The sequence below is a fragment of the Opisthocomus hoazin genome, chromosome 8 (assembly GCF_030867145.1).
Source record: "Opisthocomus hoazin isolate bOpiHoa1 chromosome 8, bOpiHoa1.hap1, whole genome shotgun sequence".
Classification (NCBI taxonomy): Eukaryota; Metazoa; Chordata; class Aves; order Opisthocomiformes; family Opisthocomidae; genus Opisthocomus; species Opisthocomus hoazin.
This window is the reverse complement of record NC_134421.1, coordinates 72,650,044-72,671,963: the sequence shown is the minus strand read 5'-3', so window position 1 is coordinate 72,671,963 and position 21,920 is coordinate 72,650,044. Positions and strand designations below refer to the sequence as shown.

Sequence of the window (21,920 nt, the reverse complement as noted above, 5' to 3'; positions counted from 1 at the left end):
GTTCCAGGGCTCCATCACCCTCAGAGGGAAGAAGTTCTTCCTCATGTTCAGCTGGAACTTCCTCTGCTTCAGTTTGTGCCCATTGCCCCTTGTCCTGTCGCTGGGCACCACTGGAAAGAGTCTGGTCCCATCCTCCTGACACCCACCCTTGAGATATTTATAAACATTTATTAGGTCCCCTCTGAGCCTTCTCTTCTCCAGGCTAAACAAGCCCAGCTCCCTCAGCCTCTCCTCATAGGAGAGATGCTCCAGTCCCGTCCTCATCCTCGCAGCCCTCCGCTGGACTCTCTCCAGTAGCTCCTCATCTTTCTTGAACTGAGGAGCCCAGCACTGGACACAGTACTGCAGATGGGGCCTCACCAGGGCAGTGAAGAGGGGAAGGAGAACCTCCCCTGACCTGCTGGCCACTCTCCTTTTTATGCATGCCAGGATCCCATTAGGTTTCTTGGCAGCCAGGGCACGCTGCTGGCTCATGGTCACCTTGTCGTCCCCCAGCACACCCAGGTCCCTCTCCACAGAGCTGCTGTCAAGCAGGTCAGCCCCAGCCTGTACTGATGCCTGGGGTTGTTCCTCCCCAGGTGCAGGACCCTGCACTTGCCTGTGTTAAACCTCATCAGGTTCCTCTCTGCCCAACTTTCCACCCTGTTCAGGTCTCCTTTTCCCAGACCGTCCTTGTACCCTCCAGTCTTCTTCCAAGCACGCAGGTGACTTTTCAGACTGGTTTTGCTACCTCAGAACCTGGCGTTTGCGACACCAGCCATGGCAACATTGGCACGGGCCGCAGCAGGGCTTGCCTGTGGCCTCCGAGAGCATGGAGCCCAGGAGGCTCCACCACAGGCCTCGGGCAAGCTCGCTTTCACTGCAAAGCGATAATTTCACTCTCTAAACCCCAAACGGCAATTAGCGGCTGCTCCTCGGCAGCGAAGCAGCGTTTGAGCTGCCGCCCGCCTTTCCTCCTCACGCCACCTCAGCGCCGCCATTACCGCGCGACTCCCGCCGAGGAACTACAGCTCCCGTCATGCCCCGTGGGTGCGGCGCCCCGCAAGGAGGAGTCGCGGAGGCGTCGCGGGGGCCGCTGGGAGTTGTAGTCCCGGCCGTGAGGCAGCGACGGTGTCTGTGAACGGGCGGCGGGCGGGGAGCGAACTACCGGCTCTCGGGAGGAAGCGGGGGCGGCGGGGCCGGAGCCGGGAGCGGGGGCCGCGGTCCTGGAGCGGGATGCGGTGGAGGCCCGGTCAGCCGCTTCGCTGCTTGAGGCGGGTACCATGCACCCGGCCGTGGCGGTGGGGTTGGTGTTCGGCGGCTGCTGCAGCAACGTGGTGTTCCTGGAGCTGCTGGCCAGGTGCGGGGCCGGGGGGGGGGGGGGGGGGGATGTGAGAGGATTTTGGGGTGAGGTGGGGCTGCAGGGGAGCACCCGGCGCTGACCCCCACCCTGGGGCTGGCCCTGAGGGGGTCTGCGGCCCTGGGTGGGGTGGCTGGGCCCCCTCACACCTGGGGGGGAGGGGGGTGGGGAGCAGCTCCAGGCCCCTGGGCCCCGCGTCAAGGCGTGAAGAGGAGCAGGGGTGCAAAATGGCCCCACCAGGCCCTGGCCTTGTGTCACCGTCTGATGGGTTCGGTGAGGTTTCTTTGGGGCCCTCCCCCTCGGCGTGGGCGGCTTCGGTATCCCACCCAGGCACCGCGGATCTCCGCTGACACGGGGAGCACCGCATCAGTCCGGCCCTAAAGCGTCCCTGCCACCCCTGCTCTCAGATCCCAGCACCTCCCACCATTACCAGTCAAAACTCTGCCCTGGTGAGGCCCCATCTGCAGTGCTGTGTCCAGTGCTGGGCTCCCCCGTTCCAGAAAGATGAGGAGCTACTGGAGAGAGTCCAGCGGAGAGCTACGAGGATGAGGAGGGGACTGGAACATCTCTCCTATGAGGAAAGGCTGAGGGAGCTGGGCTTGTTCAGCCTGGAGAAGAGAAGGCTGAGAGGGGACCTAATAAATGCTTCTAAATATCTGCAGGGTGGGTGTCAGGAGGACGGGGCCAGACTCTTTTCAGTGGTGCCCAGTGACAGGACAAGGGGCAATAGGCACAAACTGAAGCAGAGGAAGTTCCAGCTGAACACAAGGAAGAACTTCTTCACTCTGAGGGTGACGGAGCCCTGGAACAGGCTGCCCAGGGAGGTTGTGGAGTCTCCTTCTCTGGAGATATTCAAGACCCGCCTGGACAAGGTCCTGTGCAGCCTGCTCAGGGTGACCCTGCTTCGGCAGGGGGGTTGGACTGGGTAACCCCCAGAGGTCCCTTCCAACCCTGAACATTCTGTGATTCTGTGAAATCCCATGGAAAGGATGTGCAGGAGCTGGCTGGGGGGTCCCGGGGGATGGCAGGCAGGGCCGAGGGAACATTGTCCATCTGGAAACATGGTCTTTGGAGGTGAGGACTGGCCTTCCTTGTGAGGGCGAGGAGTGCGGTGCGCTCGGAGCAAAGGAGAATTGCTAGGTTGCAGAGAGAGGAGGGCTGATGGTTTGGGGTATGTCCAAGTGCTGCGTCACCTTCCTCACCCTGATGGAGGAAGGCTGGCGTGGCTTGGAAAAGGTGGTGGTTTATTGGTTTTGTTTCCACGGCTGGTCACCAAGCTGTGAAGGCAAAAGAGCTAGACCTGACTGGAAAAAAGTAATGAGCCGGTTTTGTGTCTACAATCATAGTAAGCCAGTGTGGGGCTGCATCCCTTGACCATCCAGTACTATGTTCACTTCAGTCATGCCCAGGCTTTCAAAAATACTAGTTAAAGCCTGTCCTTACTTCCTCCCTACCCATCATCATCCCAGATTGTCAGAGAAACAGCGCAAAAAAGAACCTGACTCTGTAAGCCAGCAGTGGGGTATTTGCTTCAAAGTGGGAGGCCGGGACACAGGTACCTTATCACAAGGTTGCACAACTGCTCATCAGCAATTGCTGGATAAATCAAGAAGCAGTTCCTGGAAGAAATAACTTTGCATGATGAGTTGTCTTTCCTCTTGGGGATTGCTCTACCCTCTGCCTTTCCTGCCTGGCTTGTGCTGCAGCAGCGAGGGAGAAGGAATGAGCCCCTTCTAGGTGGAGAAAGCTTTGGATCTGGCTTGTTGCATTTGGTTACTGCTAGGCTTGTGTCTCCTCCAGCCAGACCTTCAAATGAAAGTCAGCTATCTGGCCCTACTCAAGGGCTGAACTGGGTGTCTGAACCCCAGGAAGGATTTTGAGCAACAAATCTCAGAAGTCCAGTTGCAGACATCAAGGAAAGGCTGCTTTTCACACACAAGATTCTCTTAAGCGTTGCCTCTCATCCGCTGTAGAAATTCCCCTGTTCCTAACAGCTCAGTTCCTGTGCCCCTCGCTTGCTGTGTTCGCTTGTGGTCCCTAAACTGGGGTAACACTGGTTATTCCTTTGGGTCTTGGTGTAAACTGGAGGGCAAAAAAAGTCCCTCTTGAAGATGAATCTTTCCAAAATGAGCAAAGTCCAAGAGCAGGGTGACAGGAAAAGGCAGTGATCAGACTGACAGTCTAGTGGGGAATAACAAAGGTGATTGGAAGAAATGTGCTCAGGATTTATGAGGAAAGAATAAAGGAATGAGAACTGTTTAGTCTAGAGATGCCTCAGGACAGCCAAAAGACTTAAAGTGTGTGGAGAATGGCCACAGAGAAGAGGAAATAATTTTTTCTGCTGAGCAGAACAAGAAATAAGGGGCTTAAATTGCTATAAAAGAGATTTAAAGCAGGCCAAAAGAACAGGTTTGCTCCCTCTCGATGTAGTGAAGCGGGTTTGTAAGAGAGCAAACAGGGAAACTCCTCGCTGGAGGTTTTCAAGAGCAAGTGAAATAAGGTCCTGTCCAAATAACAGAAGGAGGCCTGGACAGGGCAAAAACCGCCACCCGGTTCATCCCATTTCCCATATCTGGAGCAACCCAACCCGTTCCGCTAGTGTCCTTTCCTAGTTGACCAGGGGGGAATCTGTGTTTGAGTCGTGATGGCAAAGCTCTGTGTGCGATGCACATGCAGGCCTGGTTAGGAAGCCCCTGATCTTCACCTTCTGAAGCTGTGTCCTTGTCAGGTGCCTTCTCTGTAAAAGCGGTTGAGGCTCTGTGTGGTAGATATTGACGGGCTTTCTTCCCTGCGTGGTGCAAATGGGGAGGTTGCAGGGACTGTTGAAGGAATTCCCTATGAAACGTGGAGTCTTCTGCAGTGATGGACAGAAACCTGTCCTGGAGAAGTGACTTGGATGTGCTGAACTCGGTCTGAGCGCATCAGCGTGCCCTGAACTGCTGTGCAGAAATTGGGCTGGTCAGTTTGTGCTCTGTTGCTGCGACCGAGAGCCGCACTCCGGCTGTTTCATCCCCCCATCTGCTAGGGCTGCTGGACACCAACAGCCCAGGCCATTCCGTCCTAGGAGGCAGGGCGGCAATGGCATCGCAGGGTTTCTACGTTGCTTCTGGAGGAACTCTGTCCGTTGGCTACAGCTAAAGCGGATCTTTGGTTGATATATCCAGGCTTCGCATCATTTCTTTTAAGCCTATCAGAGCGTTAGGATTGTGAGTCAAAACATGGGCGGATACAGCCTAGGTTTTTCTTTTTTTTGGTTTGTTTGTCTTTTTCTTATCAGGCAACACATAACCCTGTGTCAAGACTGTACTAACAATGTGTGGTCATATGTACAGGGAGTGACTGAACGCAAGGATCTGTGAATTGGGAGGAAACGAGGTCTAGCACGTGGAAACAGTCTTGGTTTATTCCAAGTTTACACTTGCTTTGTATTCTCCTACAGAGATAAGATTTACAATCTTGGAGCTTGGGCTCTGTCTCCAGTTCAGTGTCTCTTCTCTTTCCCCGAGTAACTTTTGAACCTCTTAACCTCATTGCACAGCAGGCATTGAAGTCTCCTGGACAAGTAAGCTCTGAAAGTTGGCAGGTGGGTAGAGGGAATGGGCTCAGGCTAGTGTTTGCCCCATGGGGAGGAGTGGCTGGAGAGCTGCCCGGCGGAAAAGGCCCTGGGGGTGCTGGTCGACAGCCGGCTGAACAGGAGCCAGCAGTGTGCCCAGGTGGCCAAGAAGGCCAACGCCAGCCTGGCTTGGGTCAGCAATGGGGTGGGCAGCGGGAGCAGGGCAGGGATCGGGCCCCTGTGCTCGGCACTGGTGAGGCCGCACCTCGAGTGCTGTGCTCAGCTTTGGGCCCCTCACTCCCAGCAGGACATGGAGGGGCTGGAGCGTGTCCAGAGAAGGGCAGCGAGGCTGGGGAGGGGGCTGCAGAACAAGTCCCATGAGGAGCAGCTGAGGGAGCTGGGGCTGTTCAGTCTGGAGGAGGCTGAGGGGGGACCTTCTCGCTCTCTACAGCTGCCTGAAAGGCGATTGCAGTGAGGCGGGGGTTGGTCTCTTCTCCCAGGTAAGTAACGATAGGAGGAGAGGCAATGGCCTCAAGTTGCGTTGGGAGGTTTAGATTGGATATTGGGAAAAATGTCTTCACTGAAAGAGTGGTCAGGCATTGGCCCAGGCTGCCCAGGGCAGTGGGGGAGTCCCCATCGCTGGAGGGGTTCAAAAACCGTGTGGATGTGGCACTTGGGGACAAGGTTTAGCAGGCATGGTGGGGTTGGGGTGACGGTTGGACTTGCTGATCTTAGAGGTCTTTTCCAACCTATAATTCTATGGAAAATGCAGGGAGAAGGTGACCTTTCCAGGTGCCGTTTGGCAGCCACGTGCCAGCTCTGCGTGAAGTGTCAGCTTCTTCTGAGGTGTCTGGGGGTGGTGACAGAGGCCATTTTGGAGACCAGACCTTCGGCTCAGCTGTCCAGGAGACAGCTTGGTAATTCCTGTTCTCCGGTGCATCTCTCCGCTCGCGTTCTGCGCAGCTGTTTTAGGCCCAGCCTCTGCCTGCTTGTGACAGCACGTTGCGTGAGCGAGCTGCGCGCTTGTGCAGCGGGGTGGGGATCGGGACACGGCAGCGTGTGCGGCTTCTCCATCAAGTCCTTGGCCTCAGTTTCTGTCTTGCAGCCGAGAAAGGGGAAGCACTTGCTCAAATTCCTCTTGTCTCCCACTGCAGGCAACAGGGAGCTTTCTGATGATCTGATGGTCACGGCCTCCTCTGAGCCCGCGGCTGACTCTGCGCCTCCCGGGAAATCCTCCCTTGCTCCCTGTAAGCTTCTCAGGCAGGAGGCAGGGCCTGCAGCGGGCATGTCCGCTCGGAGTGGGCGAGCAGCGTGCAGGGAGTGTTTGTCTAATGTCAGGCTGTTACGGGCTGTTTTGCCCTTGCGTGTAATTCCTCTTCCCTCAGAATAACCACCCAAGGTTGATTTGCTCAAAGGCGGTGTCGTTCCCGTTGCAAAGGCAGCGATAACTGCAGCGCTTGGGTCTCTCTGGGAAGACCAAGGTGCTCAGGTAACAGGGGCTCTTTCGAGCTCAGACACTTGTTTTGTGGCTTTTGATACCTTGTGGAGTTTGAAAACTGCAGTGGAAAGCACGTGTCACATTAGCGAGCTCCCTGGCTTGCCTGACTGTCACATGGCGTTTAATGCCACGACCTTTTTTGGCTCCCATGATGGGCTGTTGTATCACAGAATCCCAGAATGTTCGGGTTTGGAAGGGCCCTCTGTGGGTCATCTAGTCCAACCCCACTGCCAAAGCAGGGTCACCTACAGCAGGCTGCACAAGACCTTGCCAGAGAAGGAGACTCCACAACCTCTCTGGGCAGCCTGGGCCAGGGCTCCGTCACCCTCAGAGGGAAGAAGTTCTTCCTCATGTTCAGCTGGAACTTCCTCTGCTTCAGTTTGTGCCCGTTGCCCCTTGTCCTGTCACTGGGCACCACTGAAAAGAGTTTGGCCCCATCCTATTCTAGATTGTTGTAGGTTCCTTCCTGAACCTACAATCAACCTCCCGGCATCCAGCAAACACAGGAGGGCAGAGAACTAAAGCTTGCTGGGTAGATTAAAAGCAGCTCCAAGCTCATGTTCTGGGGATGAAGTGCAAACAGAACCACAGATGCTACGCCTTGCTCTGCAGACAGGGACCTGACCTCGGCCCTTCCCTTCTGCAGTGGAAATAAGGGCTATGGGAAATATAGCCTTATTGTCCAGTTCTGGGCTCCCCAGCTTAAGGAAGATGAGGAGCTACTGGAGAGAGTCCAGTGGAGGGCTACGAGGATGATGAGGGGACTGGAGCATCTCTCCTACGAGGAAAGGCTGAGGGAGCTGGGCTTGTTCAGCCTGGAGAAGAGAAGGCTGCGAGGGGACCTTAGAAATGCCTACAAATATCTGCAGGGTGGGTGTCAGGAGGACGGGGCCAGACTCTTTCCAGTGGTGCCCAGCGACAGGACAAGGGGCAATGGGCACAAACTGAAGCAGAGGAAGCTCCATCTGAACCCGAGGAAGAACTTCTTCCCTCTGAGGGTGACAGAGCCCTGAACAGGCTGCCCAGAGGGGCTGTGGAGTCTCCTTCTCTGGAGATATTCAAGACCCGCCTGGACAAGGTCCTGTGCAGCCTGCTCTGGGTGACCCTGCTTTGGCAGGGGGTTGGACTGGGTGACCCACAGAGGTCCCTTCCAACCCCAACCATTCTGTGATTCTGTGAAATCCCGCTGCCTTCCTCCTGGGTGGACTCATCGTTTCCCCTGACCTCTAACAAACACAGCAGCTTGTAGGTAGGGAGAGAGCCCTATCAAAACCGCTTCCCCGTGGGAAAGGGGAAGATCCAGCTTCAGTGTGGTTATGTCGGTGCTTGATGTTGCCCCTTTGGCTCCTATACCCTGGCGGGGTGTTACACAGACCTGTGAGATGTGACCAATGTCCTCTTTCACTTCCTGACCCAATTCACCACGTGCCCCGTGATGGGGGTGGCTGCTTGCCTGTTTGGAAACACTTGAAGAAGGGATTGCAGCTTATGTATCTACAAGTACAGATGAATAAACACCTTCAGGGAAGTGTTTTAACAAAGGCAAAGGGAGAATCCAGACAGATAAATCACAGGGTCACAGAATGTTCGGAGTTGGAAGGGACCTCTGTGGGTCACCCAGTCCAACCCCCTGCCAAAGCAGGGTCACCCAGAGCAGGCTGCACAGGACCTTGTCCAGGCAGTAAAGCCCCTCCAGGTTGATGCTCACTCTGGGGTTGTGAGCTGTTCACCTCTTTCTGTTGGAGCCCAGTGCGGTGTTTGTTCTCCATGGCATCGCTCTTATGCTTGTCTCTCTTCTGCATGCCTGCAGGCAGTTTCCAGGATGTGGGAACATAGTGACATTCTCCCAGTTCCTGTTTATTGCGGTGGAAGGCTTCATCTTCGAAGCCAACTTTGGGAGGAAGAGGCCGGCCATACCAATAAGGTACAGTCAATCTGAACGCTTCTGCACGGCACAAACTGATGAGCTGTCTGTTATCTCAAGAAGTGTTTAATAAAATGGCTTATCCATTTATCCTGTCTAAATCCCATCCGTTCTGCAGCATTTGTGAAGCCTCATTGAGAACCTGTCACGCCTGATAAAATACAAACTCCTCGTTTTTAATAGGAAATTGCCATCAGATACTTTCCTGTCCAAGAAACAGGGCAGTATTTTCCACAGTTAAGAATCTGCTGTGTTTGAAGCGCTCGCTGTCTCTCTGGGGCCTGGTGCGATGGGCGTGGGAGGGAAAGGTTTGCTGGAAAGCCAGCCAAATTCACTTTTGCATTTCTCCATCAGGGCTGATCTTGTCCTGGCAATAGCCTGGCATGTTCGTGCTCTCCTCCCTGGCACTCAGTGGCTGAAGTGATGTGAGGAGGTTTTGTGGGGTTGCTTAGCAGACTGCCTAGCCTGTTGGCAAAGCAGAGCACTGTGCTGAATGCTCGGGACAGAGATCCTCACGACAGAAAGCTGAAGGCAAGTTTAGTGCCATGCATGGCTTCGTCACAGCGAGGAACTTCAGTTTGTGGAGGCTCTCCAGCTTAGGTGCAGAACTGTGGAGGTGTTCAGCCTGGATATGAATGGTTTCTCCTTCCACTGAGGGTAGAGATGCCTGCTGGCAGAAATTGAATCCCCTCAAATCAAGCTTTGTCTTATGCCACTGTCCTTAGGAAAGAGGGTTCTGGAGGAGGTCCGTGCTAAAAGATCCCAGCTGGGCTCTCCTCAGTTCCGCTTTGCTTCTGGGATTAGCACAGGCTGAGCCAGCACAGGTCAGCCTGCTTCCCGTTCTAAGGACTTCCCTGCTACGTCCAAACTGGATTGATCTCCTTGTTAGTCCTTGCCACAGACCCAAGAACTAGGTGGGCTCCTGCCTAGCTCCAGAGCTTTCCTTACAAGCTGTAATCTGTTCCCAAGGTGTCCCCCAGCATCCCAGAGCGGTACCTGCACAGCAGTCAGCTTTTTTTGTGTGTGTTTCAGGTATTATTTCATCATGGTGGCCATGTTCTTCACTGTCAGTGTGGTGAATAACTACGCCCTGAACTTAAACATCGCCATGCCGCTGCACATGATCTTCAGATCGGTGAGTATTGTCATACCCTCATTTCCTCCTCATGTGACATCTCTTCCCGTCATCTCTGCAAGTGCTGTCCCTGGTGCATGTGTTCTGCCACCCTCTCTTGCCCTAAAGGCACCGAAAACCTGTACAAGTACTAAACTCCAGCTAAGCTGTGGGGAGAGCAACCTTGCCCTGAAGGCTCAGCTCCCGTTCTCACTTTCACAGTGTTGACCATTAAATGTCAGCTGAATCACAGAATGTTTGGGGTCGGAACGGACCTCTGGGGATCACCCAGTCCAAACCCCTGCCGAAGCAGGGTCACCCAGAGCAGGCTGCACAGCACCGTGTCCAGGCGGGTCTTGAATATCTCCAGAGAAGGAGACTCCACAACCTCCCTGGGCAGCCTGGGCCAGGGCTCCATCACCCTCAGAGGGAAGAAGTTCTTCCTCATGTTCAGCTGGAGCTTCCTCTGCTTCAGTTTGTGCCCTTTGCCCCTTGTCCTGTCGCTGGGCACCACTGCAAAGAGTCTGACCCCATCCTCCCGACCCCCACCCTTGAGATATTTGTAGGCATTTCTAAGGTCCCCTCTGAGCCTTCGCTTCTCCAGGCTGAACAAGCCCAGCTCCCTCAGCCTCTCCTCATAGGACAGATGCTCCAGTCCCCTCATCATCCTCGTAGCCCTCTGCTGGACTCTCTCCAGTAGCTCCTCATCTTTCTTGAAGTGGGGAGCCCAGAACTGGACAGAGTACTGCAGATGGGGCCTCACTAGGGCAGAGTAGAGGGGAAGGAGAACCTCCCTCGACCTGCTGGCCACACTCCTCTTGATGCACCCCAGGATCCCATTGGCCCTGAACAGATGAGGAAACTGAGGCTTGAGCAGGCTTCATATTTCCAAAGGTGATGGGAAGGTAACGATGACAAAACCAAGCCCAGACTCTGGCTGTCAGCCCTGGGTGGTCTGCATTGCTGGGCAAGGGGACCCAGCCTTCCCTTCCACCGCACAGCTACACCAGGTGGTTCATGGCCTAGTCTGGGTGTCTTGATTAAACACCCCAGGTCACAGAGCACAGTTCCTCCCACGCTGTTACTTCATAGGTCTTTGCTTTGGAAAATGCTGTTAAAATGTGTCTTCACTTAAGTGTAGATGAGTGTCAGGCTAAAACATCTGTTAAAACCGAAGAAAATGGAGCCCTGGCCGTTGGGAATAACAAAATCTGCTGGGCAGATCTGCTGGGGGAAGGGCTGTTCTCCCACAACACGTCATGGAGCCGAGGTACCTGAAGTTGGGAGAGGTTCAAAAGAAGAGGAGCACACAATGCTCTAGGAGCCCTGTCCTGCATTGACCGTGAGGGGTGGTGCTTGTATTGCTGCCCTGCAGTTGATCTGTGGAGCTGTACTCCTGCTCCCGATTTAAAACGTGCTGATTTGGCCATGTTCTGGTCTGCAGCACACACTGAGCATCACGAAAAAGGGAGAAGCCCCCTGGCCAGAAGATCCTAGTAGCCTGTTGGCCCCAGCATCCTTGTTCCCAAGCCACCCAGCTCAACTTCTCCCCTCCTCCTAGCTGAAGTGAGACTCTCCCCACCTGGTCGGTCTCCCTGACCCTGGTCTTGCCATTTCTGTTGGTGTTTTGCATTAGTTTTACCGAGTTTGCGGTGTTTCTCTGGGGCGGGCATCCCAGTCCAGGGAGTTTTGTCATGCTGACCTTCTGTTTTGTTCTTCTCCTCTCTCTTCTTTCCCAGGGCTCTCTCATAGCAAGCATGGCTCTAGGTGTCATCATTTTGAAGAAAAGGTAAATCACAAGCGTCTTTCTTATATCATCAGAGAATGCTTTAGTGCCCTCCCCTTTCCTGTTAAATATTCTTGTTTTACTGGTGAGGGAACTGGAGCACAGAGGTGTGCCTGGACTAGAGGCTGGAATAGTTCCCTCTTCTGCATTCCCACCACCCCTCACGCCTTCATTTAAAGCGAGCACGGACTGAAGAGAGAGCTTTTAAACGTGGCTGCAGCCTTCTATGTTAGCTCTTTTCTTTCCTCTTACTGGTGTGAGGCCGGTACTGCTCCTGGTGGATGAGCGTACTGGGTCTGGCTGGGATGGAGTTAACTTTCTTCATAGTGGCCCATATGGTGACGTGTTTTGGATTTGTGGCTAAAACAGCGTTGACAACACGCTGATGTTTTTGCTGTTGCTGGACAACGCTGCCAGTGTCAAGGCTTTCTCTTTTCCCACTCCGCCTGCCTCCCCAGCGAGTAGGCTGGGGGCGGACAAGGCGTTGAGAGGGGATGCAGAGGGGAGAACTGACCCAAAACGGCCGAAGGGATATTCCGTGCCGTGTAGGGTCGCGTGCTGTGATAGAAACCAGGGCAGAGGAAGAAGGGGGCTGGGGGAGTGTTGGCTTCCGAGATGGCCATGCCTATGGGAGGTGGTGAGTGATTGCTTTTGCATTGTTTCTGTTGTTGTTTTTTCACCCTTCCTCCCCTGTTAAACTCTTTAGCTCAACCCACGAGTTTTCTCGTTCTTGCTTTTCTAGTTCTGTTCCCCGTCGCGTGAGGTCGGGGGAGTGAGCGAGCGGCTGCGTGGGTGCTTGGCCGCTGGCTGGGGTCAGCCCACCGCAGTGGGCAAAGACATCGGGGTGGGAGGGTCCTCCCGGCTGCTTGGGGTCTGGCTTGGATCTGAGAGGGATCCTTTGCCACGGGCAAGGAGATCTTGGTCCGAATGCTTCTTTTTTGTTGCAGTTGGAGTAAGTTGGCCTTCCCTCCCAGCAATGTCCAGCCTTAGGTGATGGGTTCACACCGGTGTAATGGAGCAAACTGCAGCGCCGGGAGCGGTAGATGAACGACGTGGGGCTGGGCTGGATCACTGACATCTGTCTTCTCCCCTGTGCAGATACAGCGTATCTAAATACACGTCCATAGCCCTGGTGTCCCTGGGGATCTTTACCTGCACTTTCATGTCTGCAAAGCAAGTGGTAAGGACTGGAAAGGGCCTGAGGTCGTAGCTGTGAACCTTATTGACAGGAGGAGCTGCCAGCAGCACCTGCATCAGCAGTTCCCTTTGCCTGACTGTTAATGGAGAGGCAAGATGTCTCCTAGCTCTGGATCTGCTCCCCGAAAACTCTGGTTCCTGGTCTCGTTTTCCGGTGGTTTGGAGGGAAGGGGCGCACACACATGCCTGTGATTTAACTGAATTACCAATGCCTTTTATCCTGTGTTATTCAGGCTGCTTTTTGCCCAGAATATACCATTATTTTTTTTGCCACAGCTAGAAGCTGTTTTCTCTGCGTTGCAGTTAGGTGAAGCTTAAACAAAACTCAGCCATCTTAAATCTTCGCTCTTTTTATCCCAGAAGAGATTGTCAGCTTTCAGGCTGGATTTTTCCAGACCCGTTGTCATCCAAAGTGACTTTCTGTGACCCTTGAAATAAAGTGCATGTATTTGGAGAACAGGAGGGAGTGAAGAAAATCCACACGTAACACCTACTTTGGCCTTTTCCTGGGTCAGCACCCGCAGCCTGATCTTGTCAGCTGAAGACAGAAAAATGGCAATAAAGTGGTAGTCAAGTGAAAATTGGTTGCACTTAATCCAGCTCTGAGAGACTGGAAATGAAACAGGGCTGTCAAACCTCCAAGTCCCCCATCATTTAATAGCTTTTTATACTCTCAGAGTGTCTGAGGAAGGTCTGTGCTACGCAGCCTTGCTCTGTATTAATCCAGATTAACTCTCAGCAGGCGTGGGCTTTTGAGGTAGTATGGACAGTTGTGGCAAAGGTGAGTAATCTAATTTGCCCTAAACCACAGTGAAAGAGAGTTGAGCCAAGTCAAGTTACCGAGAGTTTTACTCCCAGCTAACGGCATCTACAGGCCTGGTTTCCTCAGTGCCTTGACTGCAAGCCAGAGCCCTGGTTTTAGTACCTGGCTGGGGCTTGGCCAGAGCCCTTGTTCCTTCCTGCGTGCTCGCCTCTGAGATGGGGACGGAGGAGCTGCCAGTGGGCTGGCTGTGGGAGCTTTCTACTGATTGTTTTTGTGGTTGGAGAGTTCGGTCTCTGGCTAAGCCAGGGCATTTCATAGAATCATCGAATCATAGAATAGTTTGGGTTGGAAGGGACCTTGAAGATCATCTGGTTCCAACCCCCCTGCCATCAGCAGGGACATCTTCCACCAGACCAGGGTGCTCAGAGCTCCATCCAACCTGGCCTTGAACACTGCCAGGGAGGGGGCAGCCACAGCTTCTCTGGGCAACCTGGGCCAGTGTTTCACCACCCTCCTGGGGAAGAATTTCTTCCTAACATCTAATCGAAATCTGCCCTCTTTTAGTTTAGAGCTGTTCCCCCTTGTCCTATCACTGCACACCCTTGTGAGAAGTCCCTCTCCATCCTTCCTGTAGGCCCCTTCAGGCACTGGCAGGCTGCTCTAAGGTCACCCCGGAGCCTTCTCTTCTCCAGGCTGAACAGCCCCAACTCCCTCAGCCTGTCCTCGTAGGAGAGGTGCTCCAGCCCTCGGATCATCTTCGTGGCCTCCTCTGGACCTGCTCCAACACATCCATGTCCTTCTTATGTTGGGGGCTCCAGAGCTGGATGCAGTACTCCTTTCTTTCAGAAAAGCTCCTTTCTTAATCAGACATTCACACTTTGGCCAGAGTCTGGTGCATTCCCTGAAGCAGAGTGGAAAGCAAAGTGCGCTGTAGCTGCTACCACCTCTGCTCAGCCAGGGAAGCAGCTCTGGAGAACGTGAGACCTTGGACGCTCTGTGCTTTATGGCCTTGCTTGGAACACAACACACAAACCAAGAGCGAGGCAGAAGCAGGTCCGAATGAGCTCATGGTGACTGTGTTGTGTCTCCCTCCACCAGGCATCCGACGCCAGCTTAAATGAAGAGGACGGACTCCAGGTTTTCTTGTGGTGGCTGCTAGGTACGTGAGTGCCGCATCTCCAGCCGCCCTCGCGGGGATGCTGGCGAGACTCAGCTCCTTGATGTCCTTGGCCGCGTGCGTTGTGCAAAGCAGACTGGTGGGCGTCCCCGCGCTGAGGTGAAGTTGTGCTGAGCATCTGGTGGATGCTGATTTGCAAAAACCAGGGGTTTGTGGCCCTCATTAGCAGCTTTGTGCAAGGAGATAACTCTTCGCTTGGCCAACAAGTCAAATACAGGGCCTGAAGGGTATCTGCAAGGTAGCGGCTTAGTGACGGAACGAGACTACGGTCGTGCATGTTTGCAGATATCTTCTTGATTTCTCTCTGCAAAAGCAGCCCTACCTGATATAGCTGATGCTGCCAAGAGGGAGAGGGGCTGTAGCTGGTTGAAGTGTTCCTTCAGCACAATATTTCATGGAGGGGTCTCTGCAGTCTGACACTTGAGTCTGTTTTTATACCTCCGACCTAGATTTATTGATGGCTTTTCAGGGAAACTGGGATTGATGGATTGTCAGTAGTGGCAAACAACCGTGTCACAGAATCACAGAATGGTAGGGGCTGGAAGGGACCTCTGTGGGTCATCTAGTCCAACCCTACAGTCCCTGGTATCCCACCAACTCTGCGTGCGACGGATGAGTCTCTTCAGAAGTCTCTTGGCATCTCAGCCTTTGTAATAAGATACCCGTGTCCCCAAGTCCGTTACCAATTTTCTGCCCGTCTTACCAAGCCTGGGTGCTTCGGCTTTTTTCACTGAAAGCTAAATTGTGGGAGTCTTCAAGCTGGTTGACTTGAGCTATGCTGTGCTTGAGCAGTGTTGCAAGGCTGTGCTTCTCTTCCAGGTATTGCTGCACTCACCTTCGCCCTCCTCATGTCTGCCAGGATGGGGATTTTCCAGGAGACGCTGTACCATCGGTTTGGGAAGCACTCCAAAGAGGCCCTTTTTTACAACGTAAGTCACCGTGTCTATTCTGTTGCTTCTACCGGGCAGATGGAGCTGCTCAGAGAGGCCCTTCCCCTCCCTGGACTCGGCACAGGTCCAAAGGATCACGCACAGCACGGCTGGAGCAGCGAGGAGTGTGCTCTCATCCAGATGTGCAAGCCTGGTTTCCTGGGATGAGTAAGCAGGGTGGGTTCACGCAATCTGTTAACATCACGTCTCATCTTTTCTCTCCAGCACGCGTTACCGCTCCCAGGCTTTCTCCTCCTCGCCCCAAACATCTACCACCACGCAGTCCTCTTCAGCCAGTCCGGTGAGTGTTGCGCGGACGGATCCTTGCTCTTGTACCTTTCTGTCCTCTAGAAAACGTTGCAGGAAGCTTTCGGTCCAGCGGTCGTGCACGTCAGACTGTCGTCTTGGGATATTCAAGCCCTTTGAATTTCCAGGTTTGATAGAAAACCCAACAGCCAAAAAAAAAAAAGAAACCCCCACAGTGTCTTGGGGCCGTCGTCCAGCCTATTCCCCGTGGTGGGCCAGATGCCAGCACGCGTGGACGAGTGGTGGATGCCGACCGCTGAGAGCCTGGCCGTGGGTTCAGCTGGTGCCACAGCAGCTTGCAAAGCTAAGCTGGGAGTTACTGGGTCACTGTCTTTAAAGCCCAAGTTTCGCACTAACGCAGACGCATACACCAGTTGGGCCCAGCCAGATTGCTCATCCATCCACCTTGAGCTACGCGTCTGCTTACGTTGAGTAGTAAAATTCGCCAGGCTTTTCCGTGCCAGCACGCTTCCTCTATCCCCAGTCTTGTGAAACGACAGGGATCTTCGCCGAGTAGGTTTGTTGGTTCTCCGATCCCCTCTGCGTAGGGGGATTGTTTGCCTGTGTCCATCAGTTTAACCTGTTCATTAATATAATTGGAAAATATTTCTAGCATGCTACGCCTGTCTCGAGGGAAGCATGAGGTGACCCCTGGGGAAAGGAACGTGGTGGTTCAATACCGAGAGTAACCGGAGCAGAGCCTCAGCCGCAGGTGTAAACGTGGGCCCGCTGGCTTTTGCTTTGCCGGCGCTACGCGGGCTTCGCCGTGCCGGTGCTGTCAGCCTCTCGGAGCCGCACGGTTGATCCGTCTGGCTGTAACAGTAGGGCAGCCCTGACGCAAGAAAGCGAGACAGAGCTTTTCTTTTAGTGTCTTTTTTTCCTTAGCCTGCTTCTTCCTCCATCTTCCTTTCTTCCCTACGGATGTCCAAGCAGAAACATCTGCAAACTTGCTTGTATTTGTCATTTAGCATGATAAGAACAAGGTAACTCTCCATTTGGAACAAAATCCAAATGTGCCCACACCTCAGTCTGCCTAACGCAACAACAGCCTCCTGAAGCTGCGGTGTGTCCCGGGTCGTGGTCAGTTCCGGACAGGGGAGAGAATCCTCTCCTTGCATCTTCTTTAGGAGTAACAGGGCAGTGATCTTGCTCCGTCCTTTCTCCCCGCAGAGCCGTTCCAGGTCCCGGTGATCGGGCTGACCCTGCCGATCATGTGGTTCTACCTCCTGGTGAACGTCATCACCCAGTATCCTTTCCCAGCTCGGCTTGAGACACGCCGTGGAGATAGCAGTGGGGTGGGAGGAGAGGAATAGGGTGGAGGTGCTGGGTCCTTGGAGTTTTCTGGGGAGGAGTGGCTGGAGAGCTGCCCGGCAGAAAAGGCCCTGGGGGTGCTGGTCGGCAGCCGGCTGAACAGGAGCCAGCAGTGTGCCCAGGTGGCCAAGAAGGTCAACGCCATCCTGGCTTGGGTCAGCAATGGGGTGGCCAGCGGGAGCAGGGCAGGGATCGGGCCCCTGTGCTCGGCACTGGTGAGGCCGCACCTCGAGTGCTGTGCTCAGCTTTGGGCCCCTCACTCCCAGCAGGACATGGAGGGGCTGGAGCGTGTCCAGAGAAGGGCAGCGAGGCTGGGGAGGGGGCTGGAGAACAAGTCCCATGAGGAGCGGCTGAGGGAGCTGGGGCTGTTCAGTCTGGAGAAGAGGAGGCTGAGGGGAGACCTTCTCGCTCTCTGCAGCTCCCTGACAGGAGGGGGCAGTGAGGGGGGGCTGGTCTCTGCTCCCAAGTAACCAGCAATAGGACAAGAGGCGATGGCCTCAAGTTGCCTACAGGGAGGTTTAGATTGGATATTGGGAAAAATTTCTTTCCTGCAAGAGTGGTCAGGCATTGGCCCAGGCTGCCCAGGGCAGTGGGGGAGTCCCCATCGCTGGAGGGGTTCAAAAACCGTGTGGCTGTGGCACTTGGGGACAAGGTTTAGCAGGCATGGTGAGGTTGGGGTGACGGTTGGACTTGCTGATCTTAGAGGTCTTTTCCAACCTTAATGATTCTCTGATTCTCTGCATTTGGGAGCTGATTTTTGTGTAACTCTTCAAAAATATAGAGTGAAATTTAACCTGAAGCTTACGACTTTTTCCAGGGTGGCTGAACCACCAGGCCACCGCCTCTTGGAAAATAGAGTGGAATTTAGCCTGGGGCTTATGTTATTTCCAGGGTGGCTGAAGTCTGTCACCGCTTTCCCAGGGACAGGCTGGCCGGTGTAAACTCCTGGTGGTTCTGCTAGGCAGCTGGAGGTGGAGGGGACGGATCAGGAGCGATTTGTGTGCCGTATCAGTGTGTGGATTCTTCCAGGCGGTGAGGACAGCTCTTCATAGCTGTAGAAACGCTGAGGAGGGAATTTTATTCCCTCTATAACTGCGCTGGGGCTATCCGTTGCCCCGTCCTTTTCATTCCCAAAGTCCTGCCCAGGTGACCCATCCTCCTCAGCCCCGATGTCCCCTTACCTCCGCCCGCCCAGATACGTCTGCATCCGAGGCGTCTTCATCCTCACCACGGAGTGCACCTCCCTCACCGTCACGCTGGTGGTGACGCTCCGCAAGTTCGTCAGCCTCATCTTCTCCATCCTCTACTTCCGCAACCCCTTCACGGCCTGGCACTGGCTGGGCACCGCCTTCGTCTTCGTGGGGACCCTCATGTACACGGAGGTGTGGAACAGCCTCGGGCCCTTCCTGGCCCGCTGGAGGAAGAGGCCGAAGGAGGAGTAACGGCCGGGGACTCTCTGCGGGGACCTTTTTATCGTTTTATAGAGCAGAGCAGCAGGGAATCTCCCCAGAGGGGGGTCGTTTTTATAACGCAGAGGAGGTTTTGGCTGTGCCAAGCTCCTGGGAAACGCGGAGCCTCCGCTGGGAACCTGTCTGAAGTGGATCATGGAGAGACGATACGGTTATTTTTGCAAGGTTGCTTTTTTTTTAATGCAACCCCTTTTGCTTCCAACCCCTCCTCCCATTTTATGTTTTTTCGTTTCAATAACCCTTTTTAAGTAAGATAAAAGCTGCCCCGGTTCTCTGTTAGGAGCCCAGCCTTGTTGGGGTGCTGTTGTCCACTCCTCCCGGCTTTGCCCAGCTGGACCCTCAGCCGTTTTGGTGCCATCCTTTAATGTCCAGGTGGCCGTGGGGATGGCTGAGCCCCGGGGACCTGCTCTTCGTGCGGCAGGTTGTTGGTTACACTGGACACGCCAGGCCTGGCTGTTAACCCGAGTCCTCCTTGCCTGATCCTACCACCTGCGCTGGGCGGGTGTCGCACACACCTGTAGCTAGAGCCTTCCAGTCTGCCCAGTAGATTCTCCGCTGGGGAATGGCGCAGGGGGGGTGATGGCCAAACCGCTGAGCCCCCGTCGCTAGAAGCAGGGTCCAGTTGGGAGCCTGAAGGAAGCCAAAAAGGGGTGAAGCTAAGGGGACAGAAAGTGCCACTGTGTCACCTTCGCAGCCTTCTCAGGGAGACGGTGAAGTGCCGCCCTGGTACTTCCCCCGCCGGAGGGTGTCATGGGTTCCTCCTGCTTTGCTTAGGACCTTTTGCAGGTCGCTTTTCAGTCGCATCCTACTTTTTCCCTCATCTCAAGACGTTCTGTGGGCTTTGTTACCAGCAGCAACCCGCTGTGCTGAGCCCCCAGGGCCCCCCCTGCATCCAGCCCAACCTCAGGGTTCAAATGATGCCAAGAAACTTTGGAAGGGCCGGTACAGCTGAGCTGATTTATCCTGCTGGGGAGGGCTGGGTTCGCCATCCCTTCTCTCTTTTCTCTCTTTTCTCTCTTTTCTCTCTTTTCTCTCTTTTCTCTCTTTTCTCTCTTTTCTCTCTTTTCTCTCTTTTCTCTCTTTTCTCTCTTTTCTCTTCTCTTTTCTCTCTTTTCTCTCTTTTCTCTTCTCTTTTCTCTTCTCTTTTCTCTTTTCTCTCCTCTTTTCTCTTTTCTCTTTTCTCTCCTCTTTTCTCTCTTTTCTCTCCTCTTTTCTCTCTTTTCTCTTTTCTCTCTTCTCTCTTTTCTCTCTTTTCTCTTTTTTCTCTCCCCTGCCCTGCCCTCCCCTCCCTTCCCTTCCCCTCCCCTCCCCTCCCCTCCCCTCTCCTCTCCTCTCCTCTCCTCCCACCCCTTGGGGATCGGCTTTGCTCGTGGCATTTCTGTGCGTCATAGCAGCATCTCCCTGGCATGGGGTCGATGTCCCTTCGTGTCACCCCTCGGCTGGGGCAGGAGTGGCCTTCAGGAGCTGTGGGTGCGTGTCCCCGCGCACCCAGGCAGTTCACGGCTCCCAGCAAGGTGAGGAGCAGCAGCCACACTGGTTTGCGCTGCCTCAGTTTTCCTGGAGGACCTCATCCTCCTCGTCGTGATCCTGTCCCGGCTCAGCCGTGGTAGTTAGGGCATTCAGCAGCGTCAACTGGATCACGTCGAGCTTGGCCGAGGACGCACTGCGCTCCATGATTCCTCCAGCCTCGGTGTTTACGACCCCTCCAACGTTAAAGCTGGGCTTGAGGCGGGTTAACCCCGGCTGGCAGCAAAGCACCACACGGCTCCTCCTTCACCGTCCCCCACAGCGGGACCGGACTGGGAGGGACAGGAAGAGCAAAACTGAGAAAACTGGTGCATAGGGATAAAAATGGTTTAATAGCAAAGGGAGGAGGAAAGGGAAACCGCCCAGGTGATGCAAAGGTGACCACTCATGGCCTCCCACCGTTGGACCTGTGCCCAGCTGAGTCCCTCAGTGATGGCCACCTGGCCAAAAAACCCCTCCCCTCCGTTTTTACGGGTGATTTTTATTCTGGATCTGTTGTCCTGGCTGTGCCCCCTCCCAGCTTCTTGCCCGCCCACGGCCTAATCACTGCTGGGGGGCAAAAAGGGAAAGCCGTGATGCTGGGCAGGTGCTGGAGCGTTGGTGTGTTGTCAGCGCTGGTTTAGCCACAATTCCAAAGCCCAGCACCGGGCTGCTGGGGAAAATTTAACTCCATCCCCAGGGGAGCCAGCACGGGACCTGCAGCTCCCTCCTGCCTGCAGTGCTGAAGGGTTTTCCCTTCTCCTGATTTTTCCTGAGCCTGAAAAACCTCTTGTGTTTGGAGTGTCAGACATGGGATGTTTCCATGGATTTTGTAGCTGGGGAGACTGTTTCCCAGCAGCTGGCCTGGCGCAGGGCAGCTCTCGCTTCCCGCTGTCCACGCAGGCTCTAGAAAAGACCCAGAGAAAGGCAAAACCTTCATCCCTCATCTTGATCCTCCATGCTGCTTACACGGAGCTTCAGCCGAGACAGGGAGGTAGGGGAAGGTGACCCAAATTCAGGGTCATCGGGGACCCCCGAGTAACCGGCTGGGGCTCACCAAAGCTTAAACCCCGCCGGCGTCAGGCCAGGCCGAAGGCAGAAGCCGCGCTGCGGGCTGGCAGCAGGAGCTGGAACTCCTTGCAGGCGGCCGTGGTGGCGGTTGCTGTCACCTGGGCTGGGGGATTTAGCAAAGCAGTGGCTGAGCGGGTGGCTGAGGGAGCGTAACGCTGTACATAGACTCGCTAGGTCGCTCTTCGTATCGACGAACTCGCATGTTGTCTCCAGTCTCTGTGTGGTGCTGGTAGGTTTGGCCATGTTTGGGTTTCTCTTCTTTGTTTTTTTAACCGTGTGCCGTACTTGATCTTCACTCGAACCAGGTGTCAACGGTAGATGATTATTTGTCGTCAGGAGTATTTTTTTAACGTTGCAGCGTGATCTGTGTGTTCCTGAGTATTTATAATTGTTACAGCGTCGCAGAAGTGGCAGCGGTTCCGTTCCTGCTGTAGGAGAGCGGGTGGGCTTGCCCGGTTGTCAGATGGAGAAAAGGTCCATGCAGAAGGGCCCAGTTATCCAAAACTAGGATTGGAATCCAGGGGCTGCCCCCTGAAATGGGGCTGCTGATCTCCTGGGTTTTAATGTTTGCTGTAGAGAGAATAGCGCATGGTTTTTAGCAGAGGCTGGAAAGGTGGGTCAGCCAGAATACTGTTTGATCAGTGTTCTGGATCTGCAGAGCTTGTGGGTTGGCTGGTTGGGTTTAGGGTGGTATTTTTGTTGTTGTTTTTTTAGAAACAAAATAAATATGTATCCTTTTCAAAGCATGTTGGTCTTCTTGTCCCTCCTTTCATGCTTTGCTGCTGGTGAGTGGAAAACTAATGGGGCTCTGAAGTCGTAGAATCACAGAACGGTTTGGGTTGGAAGGGGCCTTAAAGATCATCTCATTCCAACCCCCCTGCCACGGGCAGGGACCCCTTCCACCAGCCCAGGGTGCTCAGAGCTCCATCCAGCCTGGCCTTGGACACTGCCAGGGAGGGGGCAGCCACAGCTTCTCT

General features: G+C 54.5%; 1 protein-coding gene across 1 annotated transcript; it reads left to right on the top strand.

Annotated features, from left to right (window-relative positions):
• The first annotated feature begins 1,176 nt into the window (after window positions 1–1,176).
• Window positions 1,177–21,689, top strand: SLC35B4 (solute carrier family 35 member B4). The gene is made up of 10 exons (XM_075428881.1): window positions 1,177–1,339; window positions 8,201–8,314; window positions 9,347–9,449; window positions 11,168–11,217; window positions 12,313–12,394; window positions 14,273–14,333; window positions 15,171–15,280; window positions 15,506–15,581; window positions 16,757–16,832; window positions 18,093–21,689. The coding sequence occupies exons 1-10, from the start codon at window positions 1,263–1,265 to the stop codon at window positions 18,337–18,339; spliced, it is 996 nt and encodes a 331-aa protein (XP_075284996.1). The 5' UTR covers window positions 1,177–1,262; the 3' UTR covers window positions 18,340–21,689.
• Window positions 21,690–21,920: the final 231 nt, after the last annotated feature.